Source organism: Chlorocebus sabaeus, chromosome 9 (assembly GCF_047675955.1).
Source record: "Chlorocebus sabaeus isolate Y175 chromosome 9, mChlSab1.0.hap1, whole genome shotgun sequence".
Taxonomy (NCBI): Eukaryota; Metazoa; Chordata; class Mammalia; order Primates; family Cercopithecidae; genus Chlorocebus; species Chlorocebus sabaeus.
Window position 1 is genome coordinate 86288357 of NC_132912.1, and position 26340 is coordinate 86314696.

The following is a 26340-nucleotide window of genomic DNA, read 5'->3' on the forward strand; positions in this document are numbered from 1 at the left end:
CTCTGGGATTTAAGTGATTCTCATGCCTCAGCCTCCCAACTAGCTGAGATCACAAGCATACCACCACACCTGGATAATTTTGAGGGGTGGGGAGGAGAGTATTGCTATGTCAGCCAGGCTAGAGTGCACTGGCATGATCTTGGCTTACTGCAACCTCAGCCTCCCATGTTCAACCTCGTGCCTCAGCCTCCTGAGTAGCTGTGATTACAGATGCATGCCACCACACCCAGCTAATTTTTGGATGTTTAGTAGAGACAGGGTTTCAGCATGTTGGTCAGGCTGGTCTCAAACTCATGGCCTCAAGCAGTTCACCCGTCTCAGCCTCCCAAACTGTTGGGATTACAGGCGTGAGCCACTGCACCTGGCAGCAATTTTTTATATTGTATTGGTGGTATGCACAATGTAAGCCGTGTACATTAAACACCAATATATTATCTTGAAGTCATAAGGAGAGTTCAAATATGAGCAATCAATTTTGACTTTAAAGTGTATGGCCTCTAAAAGACTAATTACAGGTATCATGACAAATTATTGAACATTACTCAGCTTTGACCTGGTTTTGCTTATGGTAAAAATATTTGATTTCCGAAGAGGATCCTTCAAATTACATGTAGTTTGGAGGTTTCTTTTTATCCGCATTTACATATTATGATTCGTAATTAAGGTAATTGAGTTTTGACTGACCCATGTTAGAGAATCCTGTCACATCTTTTTTGAGAATATTTGCAATATCGTCACCCATGCTATTGACTTCAAATATATATATATAATGAAGTAAGGATTAATTCCAGACAAAAATTTTGGGGGGTAGATCTAGAAAAAAAATAGATAGATGAAAGATCAATGGGTTTTCTTTTTGTTGAAATTTACTACATATTACTATAAACCTCAACTTTGATATGTTACCCTAATTCACATAGAATCAAAATAATCTCTTTACATATCATTTTTCTTCAAAGCAAACTCTCTTTCATATTATTATTATAATGAGTTAAATATTAAGAACACTTTGGTAATCAAAATTTCTTAATTACCACAAAGAAAAAGTTTATATTTAATTAATTATTTTATAATTTATTTATTTATTTTGAGATGGGGTTTTGCTCTGTCACCCAGGCTAGAGGGCAGTGGGGCGATCTTGGCTCACTGCAACCTTTGCCTCCCGTGTTCGTGATTCTCCTAACTCAGCCTCCCGAGTAGTTGGGATTACAGGCACGTGCCACCACGTCCAGCTAATTTTTTTGTATTTTTAGTAGAAATGGGGTTTCACTCTGCTGGCCAGGGTGGTCTGAAACTCTTGACAACTTCAAGTAATCAGCCTACCTTGGCCTCCTGAAGTGCTGGGATTACAGGCATGAGCCGCTGAGCCCAGCCTGTATTTAAGTTAGAATCATGGCAAGAATGATTTATAATTTCTAAATTATTTTATGAATAGCAAGGGTGTTGTATATTTCTCAAATAGCAAAATCTAGAGAAGGGTTGCTAGCTATCTTTCCTAACAAGATATAATTTCTAAAATTATAGTATTACTGTTTCTTTATTAGCTCAATTTTTTATCTTTATGGACAGAAATATTCAAAGAGAATGTGTAAGCATTGCAAACATATGTGCTTGTATATGTAAAATTCATTTTCTCTATTTTATATTGTAACCTTGTAAACAACTTTTCAGAAATAACCCCTTCCCTGACCTTCCCTCACATCTGCTTACTACTGATGTGTGGAATTAGTGTTAATTGTAACCCCATTGTTTTAACTCTGCACGTTTCTTGGGCATTTTCTGAGGAGTGAGAGTGAAATAGGAGGATAGCAGGTGATGGTTTATGGAAACTAATGTTTATTGAGTGTTTGACTACTAAAGATACATAGACATTTGGGCTATAAATGATGGTACAATTCTGTCGACTGGTTTGCATAAGAAATAAGAAATATTAGGCAAATATCTCAAATAAAATAAAATATTTTCAAGAGAACAGAATACCCAACTTCTTCTGGTTAATGTTCATAGAAGCATTATTTTTTTCCTCAACTTTTATTTTAAGCACAGGGAGTACATATGCAGGTTTGTTACATGGGTGTATTGCACTCAGGTAGTCAGCATAGCACTCAATGGGTAGTTTTTTGACCCATTCTCTCTCCTTGCCCCAGTAGTTCACAGTCTATTGTTCCCAGGTTTATTTCCCCGGGGACTCAGTGTTTAGCTCCCATTGAAAACTGATATTATGTAGTATTTGGTTTTCTGTTCCTGCATTAATTCACTTAGGATTATGGCCTCCAACTTCATCCATGTTGCTTCAAAGGACATCATTTCATTCTTTTCTATGACTGTGTAGTATTCCATGGTGTAAATGCACCACAGTTTCTTTATCCAATCCACTATTGATGGGCACCTAGGTTGCTTCCGTGTTTTTTTGCTATTGTGAGTAGCATGGCAATTAACGTAGATATGCATGTGTCTTTTTGGTAGAATGCACTTTGTGTATAGACCCAGTAATGAGGTTGGTGGGTTGAATGGTAGCTTGATTTTAAATTATTTGAGAAACCTTCAAACTGCTTTCCACAGTGGCTGAAATAATTTACATGACCACCAACAGCATATAACCATTTCCTTTTCTCTGCAGCCTCACCAGTATACGTAATTTTTTGACTTTTTAATAATAGCAATTCTAACTGGTATGAGATGATATCTCATTATGGTTTTGATTTGCATTTCCCTGATGATAAATGCTGATGAACATGTTTTAAGGTTTGTTGGTTGAATGTATGTCTTGTTTTGAGAAGTGTCTGTTCATGCTACTTGCCCCTATTTTAATAGGGCTATTTGTTTCTTGCTTGTTGAATTGTTTGAGTTCCTTATAGATTCTAAATATTAGACTTTTGTCAGATGCATAGTTTGCATGCCTTTTCTCTCATTCTTTCCATTTTCTGTTTACTGCATTGACAGTTTGTTTTAGTGTGCAGAAGCTCTTTAGGTGCCACTTGTCAGTTGTTGTTTTTGTTGCAGTTGCTTTTCAGAATATCATCATTATGAAATCCTTGCTAAAGCCAATGTCAAGAGGAGTATTTAATAGGTTTTCTTCTAGGATTTTTTTATACCTTGAGGCATTACATTTAAACCTTTAATTCATCTTGAGTCAATTTTTGTATGTCTGGTAGAATTCAGCTATGCGTCTCTCTGGTCCAGGGCCTTTTTTGGTTGGTGAGTTTTTTATTACTAAGTTAATATCACAGCTTGATATTCGTCTGTTCAGGGTTTCAATAGCTTTCTTTTTCAATCTTGGAACATTATGTGTTTCCAGAAATATATCAATTTACTCTAGATTTTCTAGCTTGAGGTTGGGGAGGTACAATTCTGTTCAGAGTAGTGGTTGAACTTGTTTAACATTTTAAAAGATATTACTTGCCAACTAGAATCACAGTTTCCTAACTTAATGTAATATTCTGTTATTTTTAAATGATTAAAGTTAAAATATATTCTTATTTTTTGAAAAGGAAATGAAGAGTAATGCAGATGAAAATAGGAAAAGGAATAAAGGAGATCTTTTTTGTGGATTTTAATATCTATTAGTCACATAACATAAATGAAAACACATAAATTATATGAAATGTTCATAGAAAGTTATTTTTTATTTTTTTAACACTCACAATTTAGAATGTTATTTCATTTACTCAGAAAAGCCTTGAAAAGTAGTATATTACTGTAAAGATCAAAAGTGTAGGAGTTTTTTTTGTTGTTGTTTTTTGTTTTGTTTTGATTTTTATCTCAATTGCCGAAGAATTGTTTTTTAAATGGATATTGTAAGATCAAATCTGATTCCAAATTGGGAGAAGAACATCATGAATTAGCATTACCATTATGAATTCACAAGTTATGAGTGAGCATGAGACGTATTTTTATATATTTTCCTATGTGATATATGTTGGTGATAAAATGTGGGAGAATTCCCACGTGTGGAAACTGTTGGTAGATTTTGTTGCTGCATCTCTGGTCACAATAGTTTTGCCAGGATTATTTTTATTTCACATTTTAAAATACAAATTTTAGAGCTCAACATTTTGTAAGCAATATCTTTCCCCAATATGAGAAAAAACTCCAATTATGTATTTTGGTATATACTTCCTGTAAATAAACTATCTTTAACACACGAGTATCTATTCTATGGATTAGTAACAATAACCCAAAGAAGCAGATAATAGTGAGAGATCTGATGCTGACAGACTGAAAGAAAACATAAGGTAAAAATAATTCACATTTGTTTATTATAGTGATTTGGTGATGACATGTAAAGAAGATGGCTGAGTGATATGGAAGGGTAGAAATACTACCTCTGGCATTTATATGTATGCATGTATATATATGCATATATGTGTGTTTATATATGTGTTCTACATTCATATATCACATACAATATTATAAATATTTAATATTTATTTACTATTTTTATAAATTAAATTTAGATTAATTCAATCTTTTAAAACTTCATCATAAGCAATCATTATTTTAAATTGTAGGTTAAAGCCAGACACAAACCTATAGTCCTAGCTACTCAGGAGGCTGAGGTAGGAGGATTACTTGTGCCCAGGAGATTGAAGTCAATATAGGCAATGTAGCGAGATTCTCATTTCTAAAATAAATACATAAATAGATATTTTATAAATAAAAAAATTTTCAAAAATTATCTCCAATACCATAAGTAAATTTACAAATACATATTAAATGTCATTTTATTAACTTATTTATGTTGTTGAGAAAAAAAATGTCAAACATAAAATCATTAAAACATGTAACAAAAGTTTACCAACCCTATTAAAGAAGCTTTCAGTTTTCATATATATATATATTTTTTAGAAATTAAAAGAGTTGTTTTAGTTCATAAACTTTAAAATAACTTGAAGGGAAATGTGGAAGATGAGATTACTTAATAATTTAAAACTGGATGATGCAACACAAAGGGAAATATATGTGAGAATATAACCTACTAATCTTTATGAGGTCACATTATCTTAATATTAGTAATTTTCAGTATTAAATTACTCTCTTAATAATGGACTGAGGAAATATGTCCTCATCATTTTTTAAGACCGTCAGAAGCAGGGCATTGGAGTCTGCCCCTTGGAAGCTACTCAGGATATGCCGACTGAACAAATCATTACATCATTTATCTATTAGTTCACATATTGTAGTTATAGCTATAACCCAATTAAATAAAAGATCAGTATTTAAAAAGTGGCAAGTTTGATGAGCTAGTTGCATTTTTCTAAAATTTAAAATATGCACATACCTTTATTTTGAATTAAGGTTTTTCTACATGTTCAAAATTCATACATCTTAAGAATACTTTAGAAAGTTCATTTGTGAACCATCAAAATTATCTCACTTGCCACATGTTGCTCCTACTGTACTTTTCCACTGGCCTAGAGGTTGGTACACGTATGGGAGTGCACATCGACAGTTCCTGCAACAGCTAAGGAAGAAGGTGTACATATTTAACATAATGAGAGGGAGGAGGCTTCTAAGGGAAGGAAAACTAGGTTCCTAGGCGAACAAAGGGGAGATTAAAATAGCTTGTAATCATGTTTATGTAGGTAAGAATAGACTTCCTTGTTTTTTCTTCATTTTCATAAACTTTCTTGGGAGTGGGAATTCATGGCAGCCTCACTCCCACAAGTATCTGCTTGTAGTGCCATAAAAGAAGTTCAGAAAAAACTCCTTTCTCTTTGTTGAATCTCAAATGTCTTTAGTATCAAATAATCTTTATAGTGCCTCTAGGGATCTGAGTGAGTCCCAAAACTTTGAAAATTTAAACATTTTGTGTTTTTTAAACTATAATTTTGTCACAGTCCATCTTACACTGTATCAAAATATCAAAGAATCCTGGAACCACAAAGTTATTACATTCTAGACAAGGTTGTACTTACAAAATTCCACCAATAGAAATTTGTGCTTCCTGAAACTTTACCCTCAAGCATTGCTTTACAACTTTTTTTGAGCAACCAGATTGGGAATGAGTTTAATTGAAATGTACTATTAACCAAGCTTAAGAAGAGGGATTTTTTTTTAAATTGGAAAGCAAATATTAATGTCTGGGAACTGTCACAAAGGAAGACATTTTATGAACAAACTAAAATAAAATACAGGTCTGTTAGTATAATTACTTTTAAAAAGTATTTAACATAAATAAGCAAAATAAGATTAGCCATTTTAAAGTGAACAATTCAATGGCATTTGGTACACTCACAGTATTGTACAACCACCGCCTCTATCCGGTTCCTAAACATTTTAATCACTCCAAAAAGAGCTGGCACCACTCATGCAGTTGCTTCCCATATCCCCTCCCCAGCTCCCTGTAGCCACCAATTTGTTTACTGCTTCCAGATATTGCATATAAATGGATCATATAATATGTGACCTTATATTTTGTCTGGTTTCTTTATTTGAAAATGTGATGTTTTCAAGTCTCATTCATGTTGTTGTATATATCAGGACTTTGTTTCCTTTTATGCTTGAATCATATGCCATTGTATGTACATGCCACGATCTGTTTATCCATTTATTCATTGATAAATACGTGGGATTTGCCAACTTTTGTCTGTTGTGAATAGTGCTACATGAACATGCATGCAAGTATACTTTTCAATGTTGTACAAAATAGAATTCAAAAAGACAGAAAAGCATAATAGTTCTTCAAAATAATAACTGAATACTATGAAAGTAAAAACATTTCCAGATTCTGTCATAATGAATGATGCTACCACCACCACCCTCAACAATGGATGTTCTGGATGGAAATGACTTAGGTCCAATATTATTTTCTTCTGTCCTATGATAAACGTTCTTCAGATAAATAGAAACAATTTGCATTTCTAATACAATTACTACCCATTATTTAAGTGTGTGCTATCCATCGTGATTTCCTTCTAAAGAAATGGAAAGGGAAACAAGAAAGAGTAACGTTATAGTTGAGAAAACTGACTAGATACAGCCTCAGCCAGGTTCAAATTAACAACAGTGATAAGTCATATTAATAATATACTATTGATAAATGTGTCAAAAATAGCACTTGACTTGTGGTTTTCCTACATAAATCATGTAAGTCCAGTTGAATCTTGAGGAAAACACCAGATAAACACCCATTAAGGGACATTCTGCAAAATATCTAGTACTCAAAATTGTTAACGTCATCAAAAACAAAAGTCGGAGAACTTGTCACAGCCAAAATGAGCTTAAGTAACCATTATGACTGAATGTAAACTGGTATCCTGATTGGGATCCTGAAACAGAAAACTGACATTAAGTAAAAACTAGGGAAATCTGAAGACATTTTGGATTTTAATTAGTAACAATGCAACATTGCACTAGACAAAGTTAAATGATAAGGAAGACTGTATTCACAGCTATTGCAATAGAGAAGACCAGAATACAGACTAGATCTGAACTGAACTCTAATAGAAAGAATGGCTAGAGAGAAGTTAAACGCTCCAGTGGACTTGGGTGTAGGGGGATTCACAGATCAGGTGTGTTTACTAATTGACGTTCCCAAAGGAAAATAAACTTCCTTGAATTTTCATGACAAAAAGTAGTTTTAGAAATTGGAACAAGTCTCCAAAGGAAGTCAGGCTCTTACCCTCCCACAGAAACTGGGAAATAGGGGCTTCTTCCTTGACTATTACATTTCAAAGAGATGGCCCCCAGGTCGTGAAAAACATGGGTCTTTAGAACTGGCAAGCAGCTTATAAAAGATTCACATCTCAGAGGCACAGAGAAAGAATTTACAATTACAAGGTTTTTAAAGTAAATGCTCTAATAAGATGACAGTGACCTTTATGGTTAGGCTGTCTAGTAAGGTGAACTGTTAGGTAAAGGCCTAACATATAAAAGCTTAACTGCTGTAACATACTTTCAAGAAAGTCGCTTTGAAGACAATTGGATCTCAGTTTACACCCTAGCTTCACCACTTAAAACTGTTGGTTTAAGCAAGTTAATTTATCAATCTTTTTTAATGAAAACTAAGTCTACGTTATGACTAATTTCTTTTTTGTTGTTGTTTTTTGAGACTGAGTCTCACTCTGTCACCCAGGCTGGAGTGCAGTGGTGTGATCTTGGCTCACTGCAACCTCTGCTTCCCAAGTTTAAACTATTCTCCTGCCTCAGCCTCTCGAAGAGCTGGGACTCCAGGCGCCCACCACCACACCCAGATTTTTGTATTTTTAGTAGAAACGGGGTTTCACCATGTTGACCAGGCTGGTATCAAACTCCTGACCTCAAGTGATCCACTCACCTTGGCCTCTCAATGTGCTGGGATTACAGGTGTGGGCCACTGCTCCTGGCCATTGTGCCTAATTTCTATAAACTACCTGTTGTTTGTTTTTCTCTCTAACAGGACCGTGCCCAAAATCTGAACGAGAGGCGAACCACCACCACCACTCTCACAGTGGATGTTCTGGATGGAGATGACTTAGGTCCAATGTTTCTTCCTTGTGTCCTTGTGCCAAAGACTCGTGATTGCCGTCCACTCACTTATCAAGCTGCCATACCTGAGTTGAGAACTCCGGTAAATATGCTCTTATCTTTCTCCCTTCGTTTGCATGTTTTAAAACCCAATGGGATCATGTTCAAGTATTTTGCAGACATATAATTTATAATAGCAAAACTCACTATATGCACTTTGAAAAATATTTACATCCAAAACTATTTTCAGGGAGTAGGCATACGTTTTTAACACAAAGAGTAATTATATAATTTATGAGGTAGAAAGTATGTTACAAAACAACAATCCAACATGGTTATTTTATTTTTATTTTTTACCAATAAATCACCAAGGAGTTCACTGGCCATTCTGAAAAATTCCAAATAACCACTGCAGCATTTTCTTAAATTCGTGTTTAAATATGCAGTAGTAAGTCACAGGACACACAGGTCAATAGGATACACATTTGGCCCAGTAGAATTCTGAAATGTTATTGAAGATTATGTTTGGCTGTTTGAAGGTAGGAGCTAACAAATACTGAATACAAATACTTACCTCTTAAAGTAAAGATACAGAAAGGTGAAGCATGAATACATATTTTCTACGCTTAATCCTATATTTTTGATAAATGCTAATGGAACTATAAACTTCTGTTGGTTTGGATTTCACACCTTGGACCTCCCTAGATGACTGATATACATACCTAAGAATAAGAATTTTAAGGCAAATGGATATCCTGCTAGGGCAAAAATATCAATTTCTCCCCTAAAAGGTGTATTTGTGTGTGCGTGTGTGTGTGTGTGTGTGTGTATACACATATTCTGTTTTAAAAATTCAATGGTCTAGGATTTAACCATTTAACCAATATTTTTGCTGTTTCCCTGGAAAGCAATCAGCTCTCTGAATTCCCAAAATGGCTCAAAGTGTTAGAATTTGTTGGAAGCTATTTGACTTTTTTTCCTCAAAGCACCTGAGAACTGCAGTTCTGAGGGTCCTCTATTTGAGATTTTGAGGAATAGAACGGGAATGCCTTCTAAATGTAAAGCCAAAGAGTGCTTATCCAATGTTATAATATTAATACATCTATTGGTTTTTCTCACAGTTCACTGGTCCAGTTAACTTGCATGAATAATAATAATAATAAAAAAACTGGAGAGAAAAATAAATAAATCTTATGTGCATTGGATAAAAAATATGTTTTTAGCCAAATTAGGTACTTTTGCAGACAAAAAAGCTAATCAGAACTTGACTAGACAAAATAGATGTAGATTCCCTAAAGTTATATGCCATTATGTTATTGTCAAATCCCAGCAAAAAAAAAAACCCACCAACTATTAACGATGGTGAACATAAAAATTTTCTTTGAAAGAACTGGTAAAAGGAATGACGACAAATACAATTTTTATAAGGCTGCACACCTACTGCCGTCTGCCCTTCAACAAAGCTGACAAAAGCAATGGGAAAAAGACTTCGTATTCAGTAAATGGCGCTGGGAGAACTAGCTAGCCATATGAAGATTGAAGCTGGACCCCCTCCTTACACCATATGCAAAAAGCAACTCAAGGTGGATTAAAGACTTAAATGTAAAACTCCAAACTAGAAGAAACCCTGGAGGACCACCTAGGCAATACCATTCAGGACAAAGGCACAGGCAAAGATTTTGTAACAAAGACAGCATAAGCAATTACAACAAAAGCAGAAATTGACAAATGGGATCTAAGTAAACTTAAGAGCTTCTGCACAGCTAAATAAACTATCAACAGAGTGAACAGACCACCTACAGAATGGGAGAAAATATTTGCAAAGTATGCATCTGACAGAGGTCTAATATCCAGCATCTATGGGGAATTTAAATTTATAATAATTAAATAAAAACATTAAAAAGTGGTTTTTTTGGACATGAACATTTTTCAAAAGAATACATACATGTGGCCAATAAAACAATGAAAAACAGTTAAACGTCACTAATCATTAGAGAAATGCAAATCAAAACCACACTGAGAAACCATCGCACAGTCAGTCAAAATGACTATTATTAAAAAGTCAAAAAATAACAAATGCTGGCAAGGTTGAAGAGAAAAGGGAACAGTTACACATTGTTGGTGGGAGTGTAAATTAGTTCAGCCACGTGGAAAGCAGTATGGCAATTTCTCAAAGAGCTAAAAGGAGAACTCTCATTTGACCCAGCAGTCCTATTATTGGGAATATACACAGAGGAATATAAATCATTCTGCCATAAAGACACATGCACATGAATGTTCATTGCAGCACTATTCACAATAGCAAAGACACGGAGTCAATCTAAATGTCCATGAATGACAGATTGGATAAAGAAAATGATGTACATGTACCACATGGAATATTATACGGCTATAAAAATAATGAGGTCATGTCTTTGCAGGAACATAGATGGAGTGGGAGGCTAATTTCCTTAGCAAACTAACACAGGAACAGAAAACCAAATACCACATATTCTCACATGTAAGTGGGAGCTGAATGATGAGAACTCATGAACAGAAGGAAGGGAACAACAGACACTGAGGTCTATCTGAGGTTGGAGGGTGGGAGGAGACAGAGGAGCAGAAAAGATGACTGTTGGGTACTGGGCTTACTCACTGGGTGATAAACTAATCTATACAACATGACATGAGTTCACCTGTGTAACAAACCTGCATATGGACCCCTGAACCTAAAATATAACTTTTTTTAAAAAAAGTTTCGTTTTTATTTATCTTTTAAAATATCTACAAGAGGGTGAGTTTGCTCCATGACTAATCATTGTTTGTGCATGAAATTTAAACATGTAAGGTTAAAGTATATTAAGCTGGCATTAACATTTTAAAAAAATTTCTACAAGAGGGTGGGCTTGCTCTATGACTAATCGTTTTTTGCACATGAAACTTAAACATGTGTAAGATTCAAGTATATTGGGCTGGTATTAAAATGTGCATTTTTTCATTCAAATATTTCTATTTGGAAAGACAATAGTGTAAAAATAATAATATGCTGAAACAGAATTTAATACTTGATAATAATCTTTTTCAATAATCCCCATACAAATATGGCATTCTGGATTGTGTGTGTGTGTGTGTGTGCACTTCCAGTTAAAATCCCTTTAAATATAAAAGAGGAAAAAATATATTTTTAGTATTAATTTATGTTTCTGAGTTAATATATTTAGCTAGTGTACAGTGGGACCCCAAGGGAAGGTATATATTGAGACCACAATAATCCAATTCAATGAGTCAGTCTGATGACTGTTTACTAGTAGTTAGTTCACTGAGGAAAGTAAAGGAAGATAGAAACTGCTGCTTGAAAAGCAGAGTGTACGAACTTAATTTTATTAAGGATCATTGAGCTTCCTTTCCTCTCCGGATTACAGATTGAACATCTCTCTCATTCCTATGCAGTTTAGTGCTAGAGACCAGACTATACTTTCAATTTGGGGTAATAACATAAGTGATCATAATGTCTAGAGTTTGTATAGAATGTTCTGTTTGTAATGAACTATGCTAAGCTCTGTACAAATATTAACTGATTGAATATGTTGAATATACACAAAAACATTTTTGGTAGGCAGTTTAAGTATATAGATATAGATATAATTTAGTAAGAGTAAATAAAATTAAGATACATTTGAGTCCTGGCTCTACACACAAAAATTGATAGTTTTTTTTTTTCTGGCTCTGTCAGCCTGGGTGAAGTTGGAGATTCACTCTATAGGTGGGTGTAGTTGTAGAGAAATATTTATATCCAAAAGTATTTTCAGAGAGTATAGGCAAATTTTTGATCAGAATGCCTCACTCTCTCCCTTGTTGTACTATAATATTCATATTTTGAATATCAGTACTCAAAGGAGAACTAGTCTAAGGATAAAACTTATCCAGTCTTCGGATGACAAACCCAATCCAATATTAAATATTACATATCCTAACATAAGGAGAGCAATGAACTAATGGTGAAGAAATTAAGTCAAGAAATTTTTTATGCTCTGAATCCTTTGTAAAGTAGTATTTGGGCAAAGAGCACGAGGGATTCGGAGGATGGTGGATTCTTGCTGGTAAAAAAGGAGGTGTTTGAAGATCAATAAATAGTTTTGTGAACAATTATTCTTGTATTTTCTTTCAAAACCATGCTTTTTGAATTAAATATTATGGAAGAAATTCCAGAATGTTCAATATTGATCCTTTTATCATTTTTAACCGATTGAGCCGTTCCTTAACATACCTTGAAAAAATGAGAATTTAAGATTTACACATCTAAGTAATTATGGCAAATATTTACTTTTTAGTTTCATGTACAAAAATATAGATATATTTACTTGTAAACCTAGGCACTTGGTCAGATTATCAGTCACTGTATAACAGGCCACCAAAACTTAGTGGGTTCAAACTGCAATCATTTAATTTGCTCACTAAGCTGCAATTTTAGCAAGACTTGAGAAAACACCTTATCTTTGCTCCATGTAGCATCAACTGTGGCACTTTAACTGAGGGCTGGGTGCCACTTTCATGATGATTAACTTAGATGGCTACCAAATTGATTTTGGCTGTTGGCTGGTGCTCATCCAGGGCTGTAGACTAAGGCTTCATTTTCACCTCAGTTAAGCCTCTTATAGGCTGTTGGAGCTTCCTCACAGCAAGACAGTGGGTTGTCATAACAAGCTTCCCAAGGGAATTAGGCAGAAATTTTCATAAATTAGAATTTGCAGTGTCAGTTCTGCTGTAGTCAAATTTCTGCCAGTTTCAAGGGGTAGAAACATACTCCATCTCCCTTATAATGTGTCCAAGTCACATTATAAGAAGAACATATGGAAAAGAAAATATTATTGTGGCAATCTTTTGCAAATAAAATCACCCTTAGTACTGGCATCAGGTTTTTATGTACATTGTTATTTTGAATTCATTCTGGAACATTAGGTATAAAAACCGGAGTTAGTTTTTGAGCTTCACATTCAAATTACTGTGTTTATGTCTGTACTTTTATTCTTTTTGATTTTCTCTTTTTCTATTTTCCTTTATATATTCTGCTAAAATTTCATGAAATTTCAATAAGATCTTGCTCTCCAGAGTGAGATAACTAACCATTAATGTCAGCTAAACAGAACATATTGACTCTAATTGTATACATACTGATCCTTTCTTAAAGGAATTCTTCAAATTTTGAAAGACTTGCCACCTGTTTACCTATGTTGATGTGAAATTTGCCTTACTTTGGTGGTATTCTTGACTTGAGAAACCATTCTTAACCCCATTATAGTACATGCAGGATTTGTCAGTTCAGAAAATCTTTTTAAAATATAGTCTATTAATAAATTTAACTCATGAACTATGATGTAATAAAAATAAAAATCTGCTTTATATCAAAATTTAAAGTCACTTGTTTAGAAATACACTGATTTTATAAATGTAGATTACATGGTTTTCCAATATAAACAACTCTCTTTGGCAAATTAATGTTTTCACAAACACTAAGATTAATATTATATTGAACACATAAATACCTCTGGTGTTACAAAGGTATATAGTACTCTTCTGATTTATTATTAATTTGCTACATTTCTATAGGACCCTAATGTATGCCAAACTATGTTAATTGAGGATGCTGAGCAAGTAGGATGAAATAAATTATTGCCCAAATATATTATTATGTATATTTATTCCTAATTTCTGACTTTCTTAAAGTTATTATGTCTGCAAAGTTTAGGTTTTCTGGTTTTACAAAAAAGGTCTGTAGAATTTGGAGTATAAAATCCTTGGCTTTATTTTCTAATGAAGCACAGATAAAACCATGATAAATCCTTGTACATTTTTTCAACTGAACAGTAGCATACATTTATGTGTTGGCTTGACTGGTTGGCTGTTTTTTCTCTTTTTCAGTGTAATATATCCCTGGACAGAAAAATGAATGATATATTGACATAGTATCTATGTATTTACTGTGTACACCTTCCTTTAATTATTGCGCCATGTGGTTATCAGTATTTCAACATCAGTTGCTCACTAAACATAGTCATCTTTTTCTCTCCCCCTATTTAAAACTCTTGGATTGGATCCCAATAATTTCTAGTGACAAACACCTCAACTGCAATCTTTGTCATAAAACAAATAGCTTTCATGTCAAAAACAACTTCTCGTTTATCTATGTTACTCTTTCCCTCCAGGAAAGCTTTCTCAGTTATCAGAAAAGTAATGGTGATTTTCTGTGATCTACAACACTTATCATTTCTTCTTGGCCTAGCCTCACGTTAAATGTCTTACAATCTGAGAACTCTCTCTTCTCTTGTTTTTTTTATGGAAGTACTGGTTTTCCTCATTCCCTCGGTGGCCTTGGATTTCGCCTCTTATATCTTTGATGGCTTTTATTTATTTTGAAATTTATTTTAAAATTATGATTAAATTTTAAAGATTTACAAGGCTTCTCTCTTTTGTACTTCTTTTTTTCTTCATTATTGTTTTTATTACGATTGAGTTGAGCAAACCTCTATACAGTTCTATTTTTCCTCAAACAGGGATTATGTATTTGTTGTAGATAAGTCTTCTAACTTGAAATCTGTCTTGAGTTCCAAGTTTGCATTTTTCATCTTTTTCTGGATATTTTTAACTCTGTTTCCAGCAGATGCCTCATTATTCTTTCTATTCAATTCTACATATTGTTACTCCTGGGGTCATTATTGATTTGAACCTAGACTTCAGTGACCTCCATTCCAAACTCAATCAATCTCCAAAGACATTTTCTACATTACCTATACACTGTTACTGAAATCTGTTTGACACCTGTCTATTTACACTGTCAAAACATCTATTTAAAGACATTCTCTAAACTTGGTATCCAGCCTCCAGTGTCTCACTCCTCTAACCACCATCACAATAAAGCCAAAGTTGTTTTTGTTTTTGTTTTTGATACAATTCTGATCTGATTTTTTGATGTTTAAAAAGATTCAGTGTTTTTCATCATACACCAAATAAATTCCACGGCTTTTATCATATCATTCAAAGTAACTTTATATCTGACCACTTTCCAGTCCCATCTCTTCTAACACACGTAGTACAACTTGTCTAGGCACACAGAACATCACATACGACCCTGAAATTCTCTGAGAATTACCCTACTTTCTCTCTGTTTCATATGTTAAGTACATATTTGTTATTCAAGTTTCATATCAGTTAACCTAAAATGGTAGACCCTCAAAACTAAGTTTCTCTTTGTGACCCCATTTATTCCTACTATAAATATTAAACTCTTCATTACAATGTGTTCATTTACTATGAATGTTTTTCTTTCACTACACTATGAGTTCTGTAAACTTCTCTTGTCATTATATCCTAACTTGAAACCCATTGGCTTCACATAGTAGATATACAGTATTTTTTTTTTCTTTTTTTGGGATGGAATCTCGCTTTGTCACCAAGGCTGGAGTGCAGTGGCATGATCTTGGCTCACTGAAACCTACACCTCCCGTTTTCAAGCGATTCTCCTGTCTCATCCTCCCAAGTAGCTGAGACTACCAGCATGTGCCACCACACCCGGCTAATTTTTGTATTTTTTCAGTTGAGACGGGGTTTCACCATGTTGGTCAGGCTGGTCTCAAACTCCTGACCTCAGGTGATCTACCCGCTTGGGCTTCCCAAAGTGCTGGGATTATAGGCCTGAGCCACCGTGCCTGGCCCGATACTTTTTGCATATTTTGAATTGAATTAACTCATCAAATTTTCAAAAAATATTTATTATGTAATAAGTCATTGAATACAAATCTGAGTAATCATGGCTCTTGCCCTCTCAGTCTCAATTAAAGTATATTGGCTATAAAGGTGCATATGTGAAGGGTGTGTGTGTGTGTGTGTGTATGTGTGTGTCTGTGTGTATATATATATATGTGTGTGTGTGTGTATATATATACAGACACATATATGTTTGTGTGTATAATTATTGTAATTGTACATTATCCAAATATATTATTTATTTTATACAGTCTAGATCAAGTAATCAAATATCCCATTTGCCATAGAAAGTCCCATATTATAATTCTTGTCCCAGCATATTGTTAATAATATCTCCTTTTCTTTTTAATAGTGTTCTAAATATTAAAGTATATCCTCACTGAATCCCTTGGCCAATCACTTGCAAAATTTTTTCTGTGGATATCTTCTGGGGTCAGCAAAGTGATGAATGAAGAGGGAAACAACTGGTAACTCCCAAACTGCCCACAACCTTTTAATACAAAGATTGTTTGTCAAAATATTTCGAAGAGACAAATGATAAATAATATATCCAGAGTCAACATATGATGTCTCTGCCATTTTTTTCTTCCCGTCAACAATGAAACACAAACGCAAACTAAAATTCAGCAAGTATTGTCCTGAATGTGAAATTGTATTGTGATTCTAAAAGTGGTGTGTGACATGGGGGCCTGTCTGGGGATCGGGGCATAGTGGATGAATAGCATTGGGAGAAATACCTAAGGTAGATGATGGGTTGATGGGTGCAGCAAACCACCATGGCACGTGTATACCTATGTTACAAATCTGCACATTCTGCACATGTATCCCAGAAATGAAAGTAAAATTTTAAGAAAGTCATGTGTGAAGTTATATGAAAGCAGAGGAATCCTTGGTTCTTTTCATTATTGGTCAAAATGTATTTTAACAGGTTCAACTATATTCAACTGTAACATACCATAGCACCGATTACAGATAATGTGAAGACATTGAAATTTTTAGTGGAATAAATAAATAAGAAACAATAGATATGGAATAACTATTAAGTAGGCAAAAAAGAAGCAATCGAAAGGAGGAATTGAGTTTGTTAGTTTAGTTGAATGAAGAAAGTCACTATTCAGCTGAATAACAAGTTTGAAGTCTAACACTTCTTGTTAGGGAGTTTGTTCAAAGTATTACTTTAACCTTTGAGCTTTTTTTTTCTACGAAACACACATGAAAGATGTCAAATCCTTAAGCTTGTACCTGATGCTTATAAGTTTTCTTACACATTTATTCTGAAACTCTGTGATGGCTTACTCAATTATGAGGGAAAATTTGCAAAGATGTTTACCATCACAATGTAAGATAGTTTGTAAGCACTCAGAGTCTGAATTGAAATCCTGTGTGATGTTGGGAATGTTGCTTAATGTCTCTAAAACTCAGTTTGAACTTGTCATCTACAAAATGAAGGTAATAGTAGCTCAGATATGTGGTTTCATGAGTACTATAAAAGAAGATTTATGAAGCATGCTTAACTAGTTACCAGCAAATAGTAAGAGTTTAACAATATTTGCTATTGTTACTATTATTATTAGCAATAGAAATTTTGTCTGGCTTGGTGTTTACTCAGAGACACATGGGAAGAAGTAGCTAATTCAAATTAGTTATTAAAATTCTAACTTATCTTTAATTGAAATTCTAGCTTTAAAACTGAGTTGTATGTAGATAGTATCTAATTTATTCTGATTGCACTATTTCTAATTAATTCAGTATTATTTTGGATCTTTAAAAGAATGCAATCTATTTATTCAAAAGAACAGTCGAGGTATCTTTTTAAATAAACAGAGTTGTCATTGTCACTACTTGTGCTGAATTAATTATGCAGTGTATTATGACTTTGGGGAGAGGGAGCAGCAGATGTCAAATGCCACAAGGTGATACTGCAAGCCAAAATATATCAATGAATCAAATTTTAAATGTCAACAAGTATCTTGCTCCCTTTGCTTCTTTTTAAAAGTAAATATAGAAACAAAAGATCATAGTAATGTTTTCAAAATTGTCCCACAGAGCCTCCTGTTGGGCTGTGGTGGTTCACGGTTTGCACTGTAGGTAAAGATAGCACTTCTTTGCCCTATAAAATCGGCAATTCTGCTGTTTTTCCACACACTAAGGTAGAAAGTTTTTCAGGATTTACTTTAATTATAAAATAATTGGCTGCTAATTATAAATTATACGGAAACATTTAAAAAGATTAGACACATAATGAAAATCAGAAATCCTCAATCCTCAAAGCCCAGTCCCCAGGATAACCATTATTAATTTGATGAATGTCTTTCCAAATACCTGAAGCCTGACTGAAACAATTATATATATATATATATATTTAATTTCAAACAAGCCAAATGACTCTGGCCTACATAAATGTAAAGTGTTAGAAGATTCACTGTGGCCTCACAGAATCTACTGGTAACTTTTTTAAGGAATTAAGAGTTGAAGGTTGAGAACAAAAGCCATACCTATGTTTTAGGGATTGGAGATGGATCATGTGATTTGGCATGACTATATAGAAACAGGATGTAATTCTTTGTCTTTCTAACCCAATGCAAATTTGAGAGAAAGAGAGCAACTGATTGACCTAGTTTGAATCACATGCTTGCCCTTTGACCAGAGGGAATGGATTTATGCATTAACTTGGCTAAGACATGGTACTCAGATATTTGTCAAATATATCTAGATATTGATGTAAAGGTATGCTTTTAGATGATGTTAACTTTGGATCTATGATATCGGTTGGCTGCATCCAGTCAGTTGAAGGCTTTAAGTAAAAAGATTGACCTCTCTGAAAAATCTGAGGATTCTGGCAAACTATTTTTGGACACAAACTATGACAATTCTTCCCTATGTCTCCAGCCTGCTGGCCTATCCTACAGATTTTGAACTTACCCGACACCACAATCACATGAGCCAGTTTCTTAAATCATCTCTCTCTCTCTCTCTCTCTCTCAGAAACACACACGTATACATATATACGCACACATTTTATTGGTTCTGTTTCTCTGGAAGATACCAACCAATACAGGGCCCCTGATGAATGTGTGCCTGATAGAAAAGGTAATTGATTTAAACACAGAGATATTGTTAAAGGGAAATGGATGCTAGGCAGCTGAAAAGTCAAATATTTAAAGCAAATATATAATCAAACCATCAAACTTTTTTTTTTTTTTTTTTTTCCTGGAGTCTTACTATGGTTGTCTACCAGGTTTGCCTAAAATCTGGTCAGAATGGTATTGAAAAATAGACATTAGATCACATCTCTTCCATGCTTCAGTGCTATGATAGCTTCTTATTAAGTAGTCATATCTAAGTGTCTTCTTTTACCATGACCTGTAAGGTCCTACACAGTCTAATCTCACTTGCCTCATCCCATCTGCTTCCACTACCTCTCTTCCTTCTGCTTCCTGGTCTTCTTTTTGTCCTTTATCATTCCATATTATTTGGCTGAGGGGAAATGTCTTTGTGTGCTATTTTTTTTTCCAGAATATTATCTTGTGATATTTTCCTGTGGCTGGCTCCTTCAGTTATTTAGATTTCAGCTCAAATGTTACCTCCTTTAAAAAGGCTTCCCTAATAACACAGTCTGTAATAGGTTCCCTCAAGAATTAGATAATACATGACTTTGTTTTCTTGAGATTAGTTTACTATGTGGAAATTTCCTGCGTATTCATTTAATTAATATTTGTCTACTTCCTTCAAAATATGAAAGCATCTGAAAACAGAGACTTTCCCTATATCATTTGCTATCTTATCACAAACTCTTAGGATGATGCCTCAAATATAAAATGCTCAATTAATATGTACTTACATGGAATAAATTAAAACTTCCCTATCAATGCATATATATTTTACTTTTTATAATAGCTGCATAGAATGACTTTGTATAAATGTACCTTAATTTATTTGCCTGTTTTATATTTTGGGATTCTGTGCACAGTATTATTTTTTTTTAAAGTGTTTCACTGTTTAAAAAAAAATACCTAGATAAAATATATTCCTCTCTAAGGAGATATATTTCTCTCTGATGTGTTCTTTTGTTAGCAAAACTAAATGTATGTTACATATTCCTTATTTCAGATCTTTTTGATTAAAACAAAAAATGAAGGACATGCTAATGCATTTTAGTAGTTTTAACTGTTGGGGCTGATGTGTGGCTAAAAGATGGTTTTGAATTCGGTGAGGTCACCAGAAAAGAAATTATGTATGTAACACTTTAAAAAGTTACAAATATGGCTGTGGGATTGTTCACAAGCAGTTTTGCAGCTTTCCTTTATGAAGCCATATTGTATGTAATGGGCTTTATGATTAATATTTTTTTCTGAAAGAATATTACTACTCAACTATAATAGCTCTAAACCAACTTGATTTGTAGGTAGCCTAATAGTGATTTCCTTGAATTTCACTTTGTTCACTAACATCTTCTGCAAATATGTACGAAAAAAAGGGAAATAAATAGACTATGGACACAGCAATGGATTTACCTACTTCCCAAGTGATATTAGTTCATGATGCTTTCAAGACCTTTAGAAGAAATCTTATATATAAGCCACTGTCATCTCCTGTCCCTGTTTCTACTTTTGCTCCCTATTGCTTATTTTTCACACATCAATCAGGGTAATTTTTTGAAAGCATAAATCAATTCAAGTTACTCTCTTGCTTAAAATATTCCAGTGATTTCCAACTGTGGTAAGAATAAAATTCTCAAAGTACACATGATTCAATTCCTGCCTATCTGCTGATCTGCTGCCAGGACTTTTTTCCCATCCATTGGATCTTCTAAGTTTGTTCTCATGCCCAAGTTTTTGCTATTCATTTTGTGTAAAACTCTTTTATCAGGCCTTGCATTGATAGGTACACTCTCATCAATCAATACCAGGTTTCAGGAAATAATATAACTTCCCAAATTTCCTGACAACCCTTCCTAATGTAGATTTGCTTTAAACAACAACAAAGTCATAGAGATTAATAAGAAAGTTTACTTTGTTTTTGTTGGTATATAGAGGCGAATACAATTTATAGTAGCTCTGTTTTCAGTGTGATTTTCTTGAAACTTGCAGCTGGCTTGTGCCAATGTTAATGATTTAAGGGAAAACAATGATATAGGTGAGTAAATAATATACAAGACAGCTGGCTCCTTTTAATAAAATTGAAAAAACCTTGCCATGTCAAGATAATCAAAGAATAAATATTATTGGTATGATAAATATTTATACTGGTAAGTCAAAGAGTTGTAATAAACATTCAAAAAACTCTAAATTCCTAATCACTAAAACATGGGCAGAAAATTTATCTGAAGACATATGACATGAAGCAGCACTTGTTTTTTAAAATAATTACTTTTAAGGTGACACTGTCACACAGGAGAACAAAAGGAGAAATGTAGAATGGTTTAAGTATATCTCTGTCAAGAAGCATCTCTTTAATATGATTTGAGGGTTATATAAAAGGGTTTGCATTTATCAGCCTTGCATGCATGCATTGGGTTCAAAGTTACTTAAAACCGTGCTTTTACTCAGAATACTTATTTGTCAGTCTGGTTGCTTTGGTATGAAGTGTCAGAAATAAAGGACTTCTTGGATTTTATACTTAGGTTATGAATATTTCCTGTGTTGAGAAGCAATTTTCTACCACACAGTGTTTACAGAGCATACACTTGATTGATAACACACATTTGGTCCCTAAAAATTACATTATCTTGTATACATTGCAGAGTATCTTACTTATAATACATGCATGATATGACTTTCAGCTGCATTACTCTAGATTTTGAGTTCTAATTATTGTCACTATTATATAGCAATACATTTCCACATATTAACATCTTTAGAGAAACGTGTATGTGTGTGCATATATATACACACACATATATATGGAATATGGAATTGTTTCCATTTGAAACAATGTTAATTGTGATAATTGAGGAACCATCTCAGGATATACAAACTCATTTTTTGCAATATTTTTGGTTCATAGAATTATATATGCAGTTTTCTTTTAAAAAAATGCATACAGAGATTAAGAATAAAGCGACAGCAGTACTTTAACCTTGTCAACGATTCTCTGAGTGATAATTGGCCTTGTAATCTATTGCCCCATCTGCTAGGTGGTGGAAGTTCCTCTCAGTCAAGAACTGTACCAATTCTTAAAGCCAGTCCCTTCTGAAGACTTACACTAGCAGTGGAAATTGCACATGAAAGTGACTCATTATTCAATAAAGTTTCCTATTTTTCTTATTATCCAGATGGAATCGAACTAAGTTTTGTAAATGAAGTGGGGAGGTATATAACATTCACTTTTTAAATGTTTAATGTGTGTGTGTGTATGTATTTATGGGGTACATGAGACACTTTGATACAGGCTTGTAAAGCATAATAATCACATCATGATAAGAGGCCTTTGTATTTTCACTTTGAAAAGTAGACTGAATGCATTTGGAAATAAAGTTGTAAAATTTCTCAAATGGAAAGGCCTGAGGTCAAAGGAGGAGTGACCTACTAGAGTACCTACTATGTGTTAGGTAAAATATATAAACTATCTGATCACAACAGAGTAAACATTTGTTTTAGTCTGATTGCCATAAAAAATACCACAAACTAGGGATTTATTAAAACTAAAAATTTATTTCTGACAGTTCTGGAGGTTGGCATTCTAAGATAAAGGTACCAGTAGATTTGATGTCTGATGAGGTCCTGCTTTCAGCTCACAGTTAGTGGTGTCCTCATATAGTGAAATGTGCGACGGGTCTCTCTTACACCTTTCATTTATTAAGGGGACTATTGTTAACACCCTTCATAACCTAATCAATTCTCAGCCTTCTAATACCACCATCTTGAGGGTTAGGATTTCAACATATGTATTTTGGGGAAACACAAACATTCAGACACAGCTGGAACTTAGAATCTAGTCTAAAACAACAAAGTGTGTCTCATACGTTTTACCTATACCACATTTTTCCTGTACATACAACTCATAATATCTAAGGACTCAGTAGGAGTTATTGACCTGATTTTACCATCTAAATAGCATCACCTAAAACACATTTCTAGGAAGTGAATGGGTGGAAATTAGGGTTCATATATCTAGACGAGTAAATATCATCTCGAAATAAACCACTAAGGATGTATTTGAAAATCCAGACTGCTATTCATTATTATCTATGCAGTTAAATATATTTCTGTTACAAACACAAGTAGTATGTTATGTTGATTTTGAAGGGAATTTTAAAAAATGGCTTCACATTTTATTCCTAAGGGTAATATTATTTAATTTAAACACTAAAACAACAGCCAGGAACCACAATGTACTCACTATAACCACCACTGCAATATTTCTTTTGTTGATTTGTAAGGTACATATAAAGAAAAATGAGAAAAGACCATAAAGAAATTTCGGGAAAAAATATATCAGCTCTTATAGATGTGATGGGTGCTATGAAGTGTTACATGTGTAACCATCGAGGCAATCAATTCTCCCCTCTCAATTACCTTCATTCCTACGTGCTAGGAATGTTGCTGGCTGAGGGAAATTACTTGAGTCTTTCTTGAGGAATTGCCCTTCATTTAAAGATAACCATTTCACACAAACTCACCGCCTATCCCTGGAAGCACTAGCATCAAATGTCTGGTCAATGGGGCTGGAGAGAGTTATATCAAGGCCCAGTCATCTAGCCTCAATGCAGGAGAACTCTGGAAGCCATTCTCTTTAAGATATTCTGTGGGCTTATTGTCTCTGCCTGGATTGTACTTCTTTTCAACTCCTCTGTCTCTCCCCAATCCTACTTCCTTTATTCCTTTATAAGTTAATTCCCTTATAAACATCATACATGCAAATTTACCTGACAGTTTGTTTTCCAGAAAACAAACTTAGTACAGTGGAGTATCTTTGTGTTGGTTCCCAAAGAAATATTTTAGAGATTTCATTTATTTTGTACAACAGAGTGATAAAAGACTTATATATTTTGGATACAATCGATGTTTCACCTGGATCATAACTCACATAACTAGTGAAGGGGTGGCCTGCCCCTCCACACCTGTGGGTGTTTCTCATTAGGTGGAATGAGAGACTTGAGAAAAGAAATGAGACACAGAGACAAAGTATAGAGAAAGAAAAAGTGGGTCCAGGGGACCAGTGCTCAGCATACAGAGGACGCACCCCAGCACCGGTCTCTGAGTTCCCTCAGTATTTATTGATCATTATCTTTACCATCTTAGAAAAAGGGAAGTGACAGGATAATAGGATCATAGTAGGGAGAAGGTCAGCAGTAAGTTATATGAATAAAGATCTCTGTGACATGAATAAGTTTAAGGAAAATTGCTGTGCCTTAATATGCATATGTAAACATCTCCATAAACGTTTTTAGTGCATAAAGAGCAGCATTGCCATTAGCAAGTCCCACCTTCAGCCCCAAGGTGGTTTTCTCCTATCTCAGTAAATAGAACATACAATCGGGTATTTTTTTTTTAATTATTATTATTATTATTCTTTAAGTTCTAGGGTACATGTGCATAACGTGCAGGTTTGTTACATATGTTTACTTGTACCATGTTGGTGTGCTGCACCCATCAACTCGTCAGTACCCATCAACTCGTCATTTACATCAGGTATAACTCCCAATGCAATCCCTCCCACCTCCCACAATAGGCCCCGGTATGTGATGTTCCCCTTCCCGAGTCCAAGTGATCTCATTGTTCAGTTCGCAACTATGAGTGAGAACATGCGGTGTTTGGTTTTCTGTGCTTGCAATAGTTTGGTGAGAATGATGGTTTCTAGCTGCATCCATGTCCCTACAAAGGACACAAACTCATCCTTTTTTATGGCTGCATAGTATTCCGTGGTGTATATGTGCCACATTTTCTTAATCCAGTCTGTCACTGATGGACATTTGGGTTGATTCCAAGTCTTTGCTATTGTGAATACTGCCGCAATAAACATACGTGTGCATGTGTCTTTATAGCAGCATGATTTATAATCCTTTGAGTATATACCCAGTAATGGGATGGCTGGGTCATACGGTACTTCTAGTTCTAGATCCTTGAGGAATCGCCATACTGTTTTCCATAATGGTTGAACTAGTTTACAATCCCACCAACAGTGTAAAAGTGTTCCTATTTCTCCACATCCTCTCCAGCACCTGTGGTTTCCTGACTTTTTAATGATCGCCATTCTAACTGGTGTGAGATGGTATCTCATTGTGGTTTTGATCTGCATTTCTCTGATGGCTAGTGATGATGAGCATTTTTTCATGTGTCTGTTGGCTGCATGGATATCTTCTCTTGAGAAATGTCTGTTCATATCCTTCGCCCACATTTTGATGGGGTTGTTTGTTTCTTTCTTGTAAATTTGAGTTCTTTGCAGAATCTGAATATTAGCCCTTTGTCAGATAAGTAGATTGCAAAAATTTTCTCCCATTCTGCAGGTTGCCTGTTCACTCTGATGGTAGTTTCTTTTGCTGTGCAGAAGCTTTTCAGTTTAATTAGATCCCATTTGTCAATTTTGGCTTTTGTTGCCATTGCTTTTGGTGTTTTAGACATGAAGTCCTTGCCCATGCCTATGTCCTGAATGGTATTACCTAGGTTTTCTCCTAGGGTTTTTATGGTATTAGGTCTAATATTTGAGTCTCTAATCCATCTTGAATTAATTTTCATATAAGGAGTAAGGAAAGGATCCAGTTTCAGCTTTCTACTTATGGCTAGCCAATTTTCCCAGCACCATTTATTAAATAGGGAATCCTTTCCCCATTTCTTGTTTCTCTCAGGTTTGTCAAAGATCAGATGGCTGTAGATGTGTGGTATTATTTCTGAGGACTCTGTTCTGTTCCATTGGTCTATATCTGTTTTGGTACCAGTACCATACTGTTTTGGTTACTGTAACCTTGTAGTATAGTTTGAAGTCAGGTAGTGTGATGCCTCCAGCTTTGTTCTTTTGACTTAGGATTGTCTTGGCAATGCGGGCTCTTTTTTAGTTCCATATGAACTTTAAAGCAGTTTTTTCCAATTCTGTGAAGAAAGTCATTGGTAGCTTGATGGGGATGGCATTGAATCTATAAATTACCTTGGGCAGTATGATCATTTTCACAATATTGATTCTTCCTATCCATGAGCATGGTATGTTCTTCCATTT

General features: G+C 34.3%; 1 protein-coding gene across 6 annotated transcripts in view; it reads left to right on the forward strand.

The window, feature by feature from the left end:
- The window catches only part of PCDH15 (protocadherin related 15), a 1804329-nt gene that overhangs the window by 1288759 nt on the left and 489230 nt on the right, over positions 1 to 26340 (forward strand). For all 6 annotated transcript variants that reach the window (XM_073019143.1, XM_038008761.2, XM_073019145.1 and 3 more), the window contains one exon: positions 8381 to 8551. In XM_073019143.1, the coding sequence (XP_072875244.1) occupies positions 8381 to 8551 (171 nt within the window). The remainder of the gene's footprint in view (positions 1 to 8380; positions 8552 to 26340) is intronic.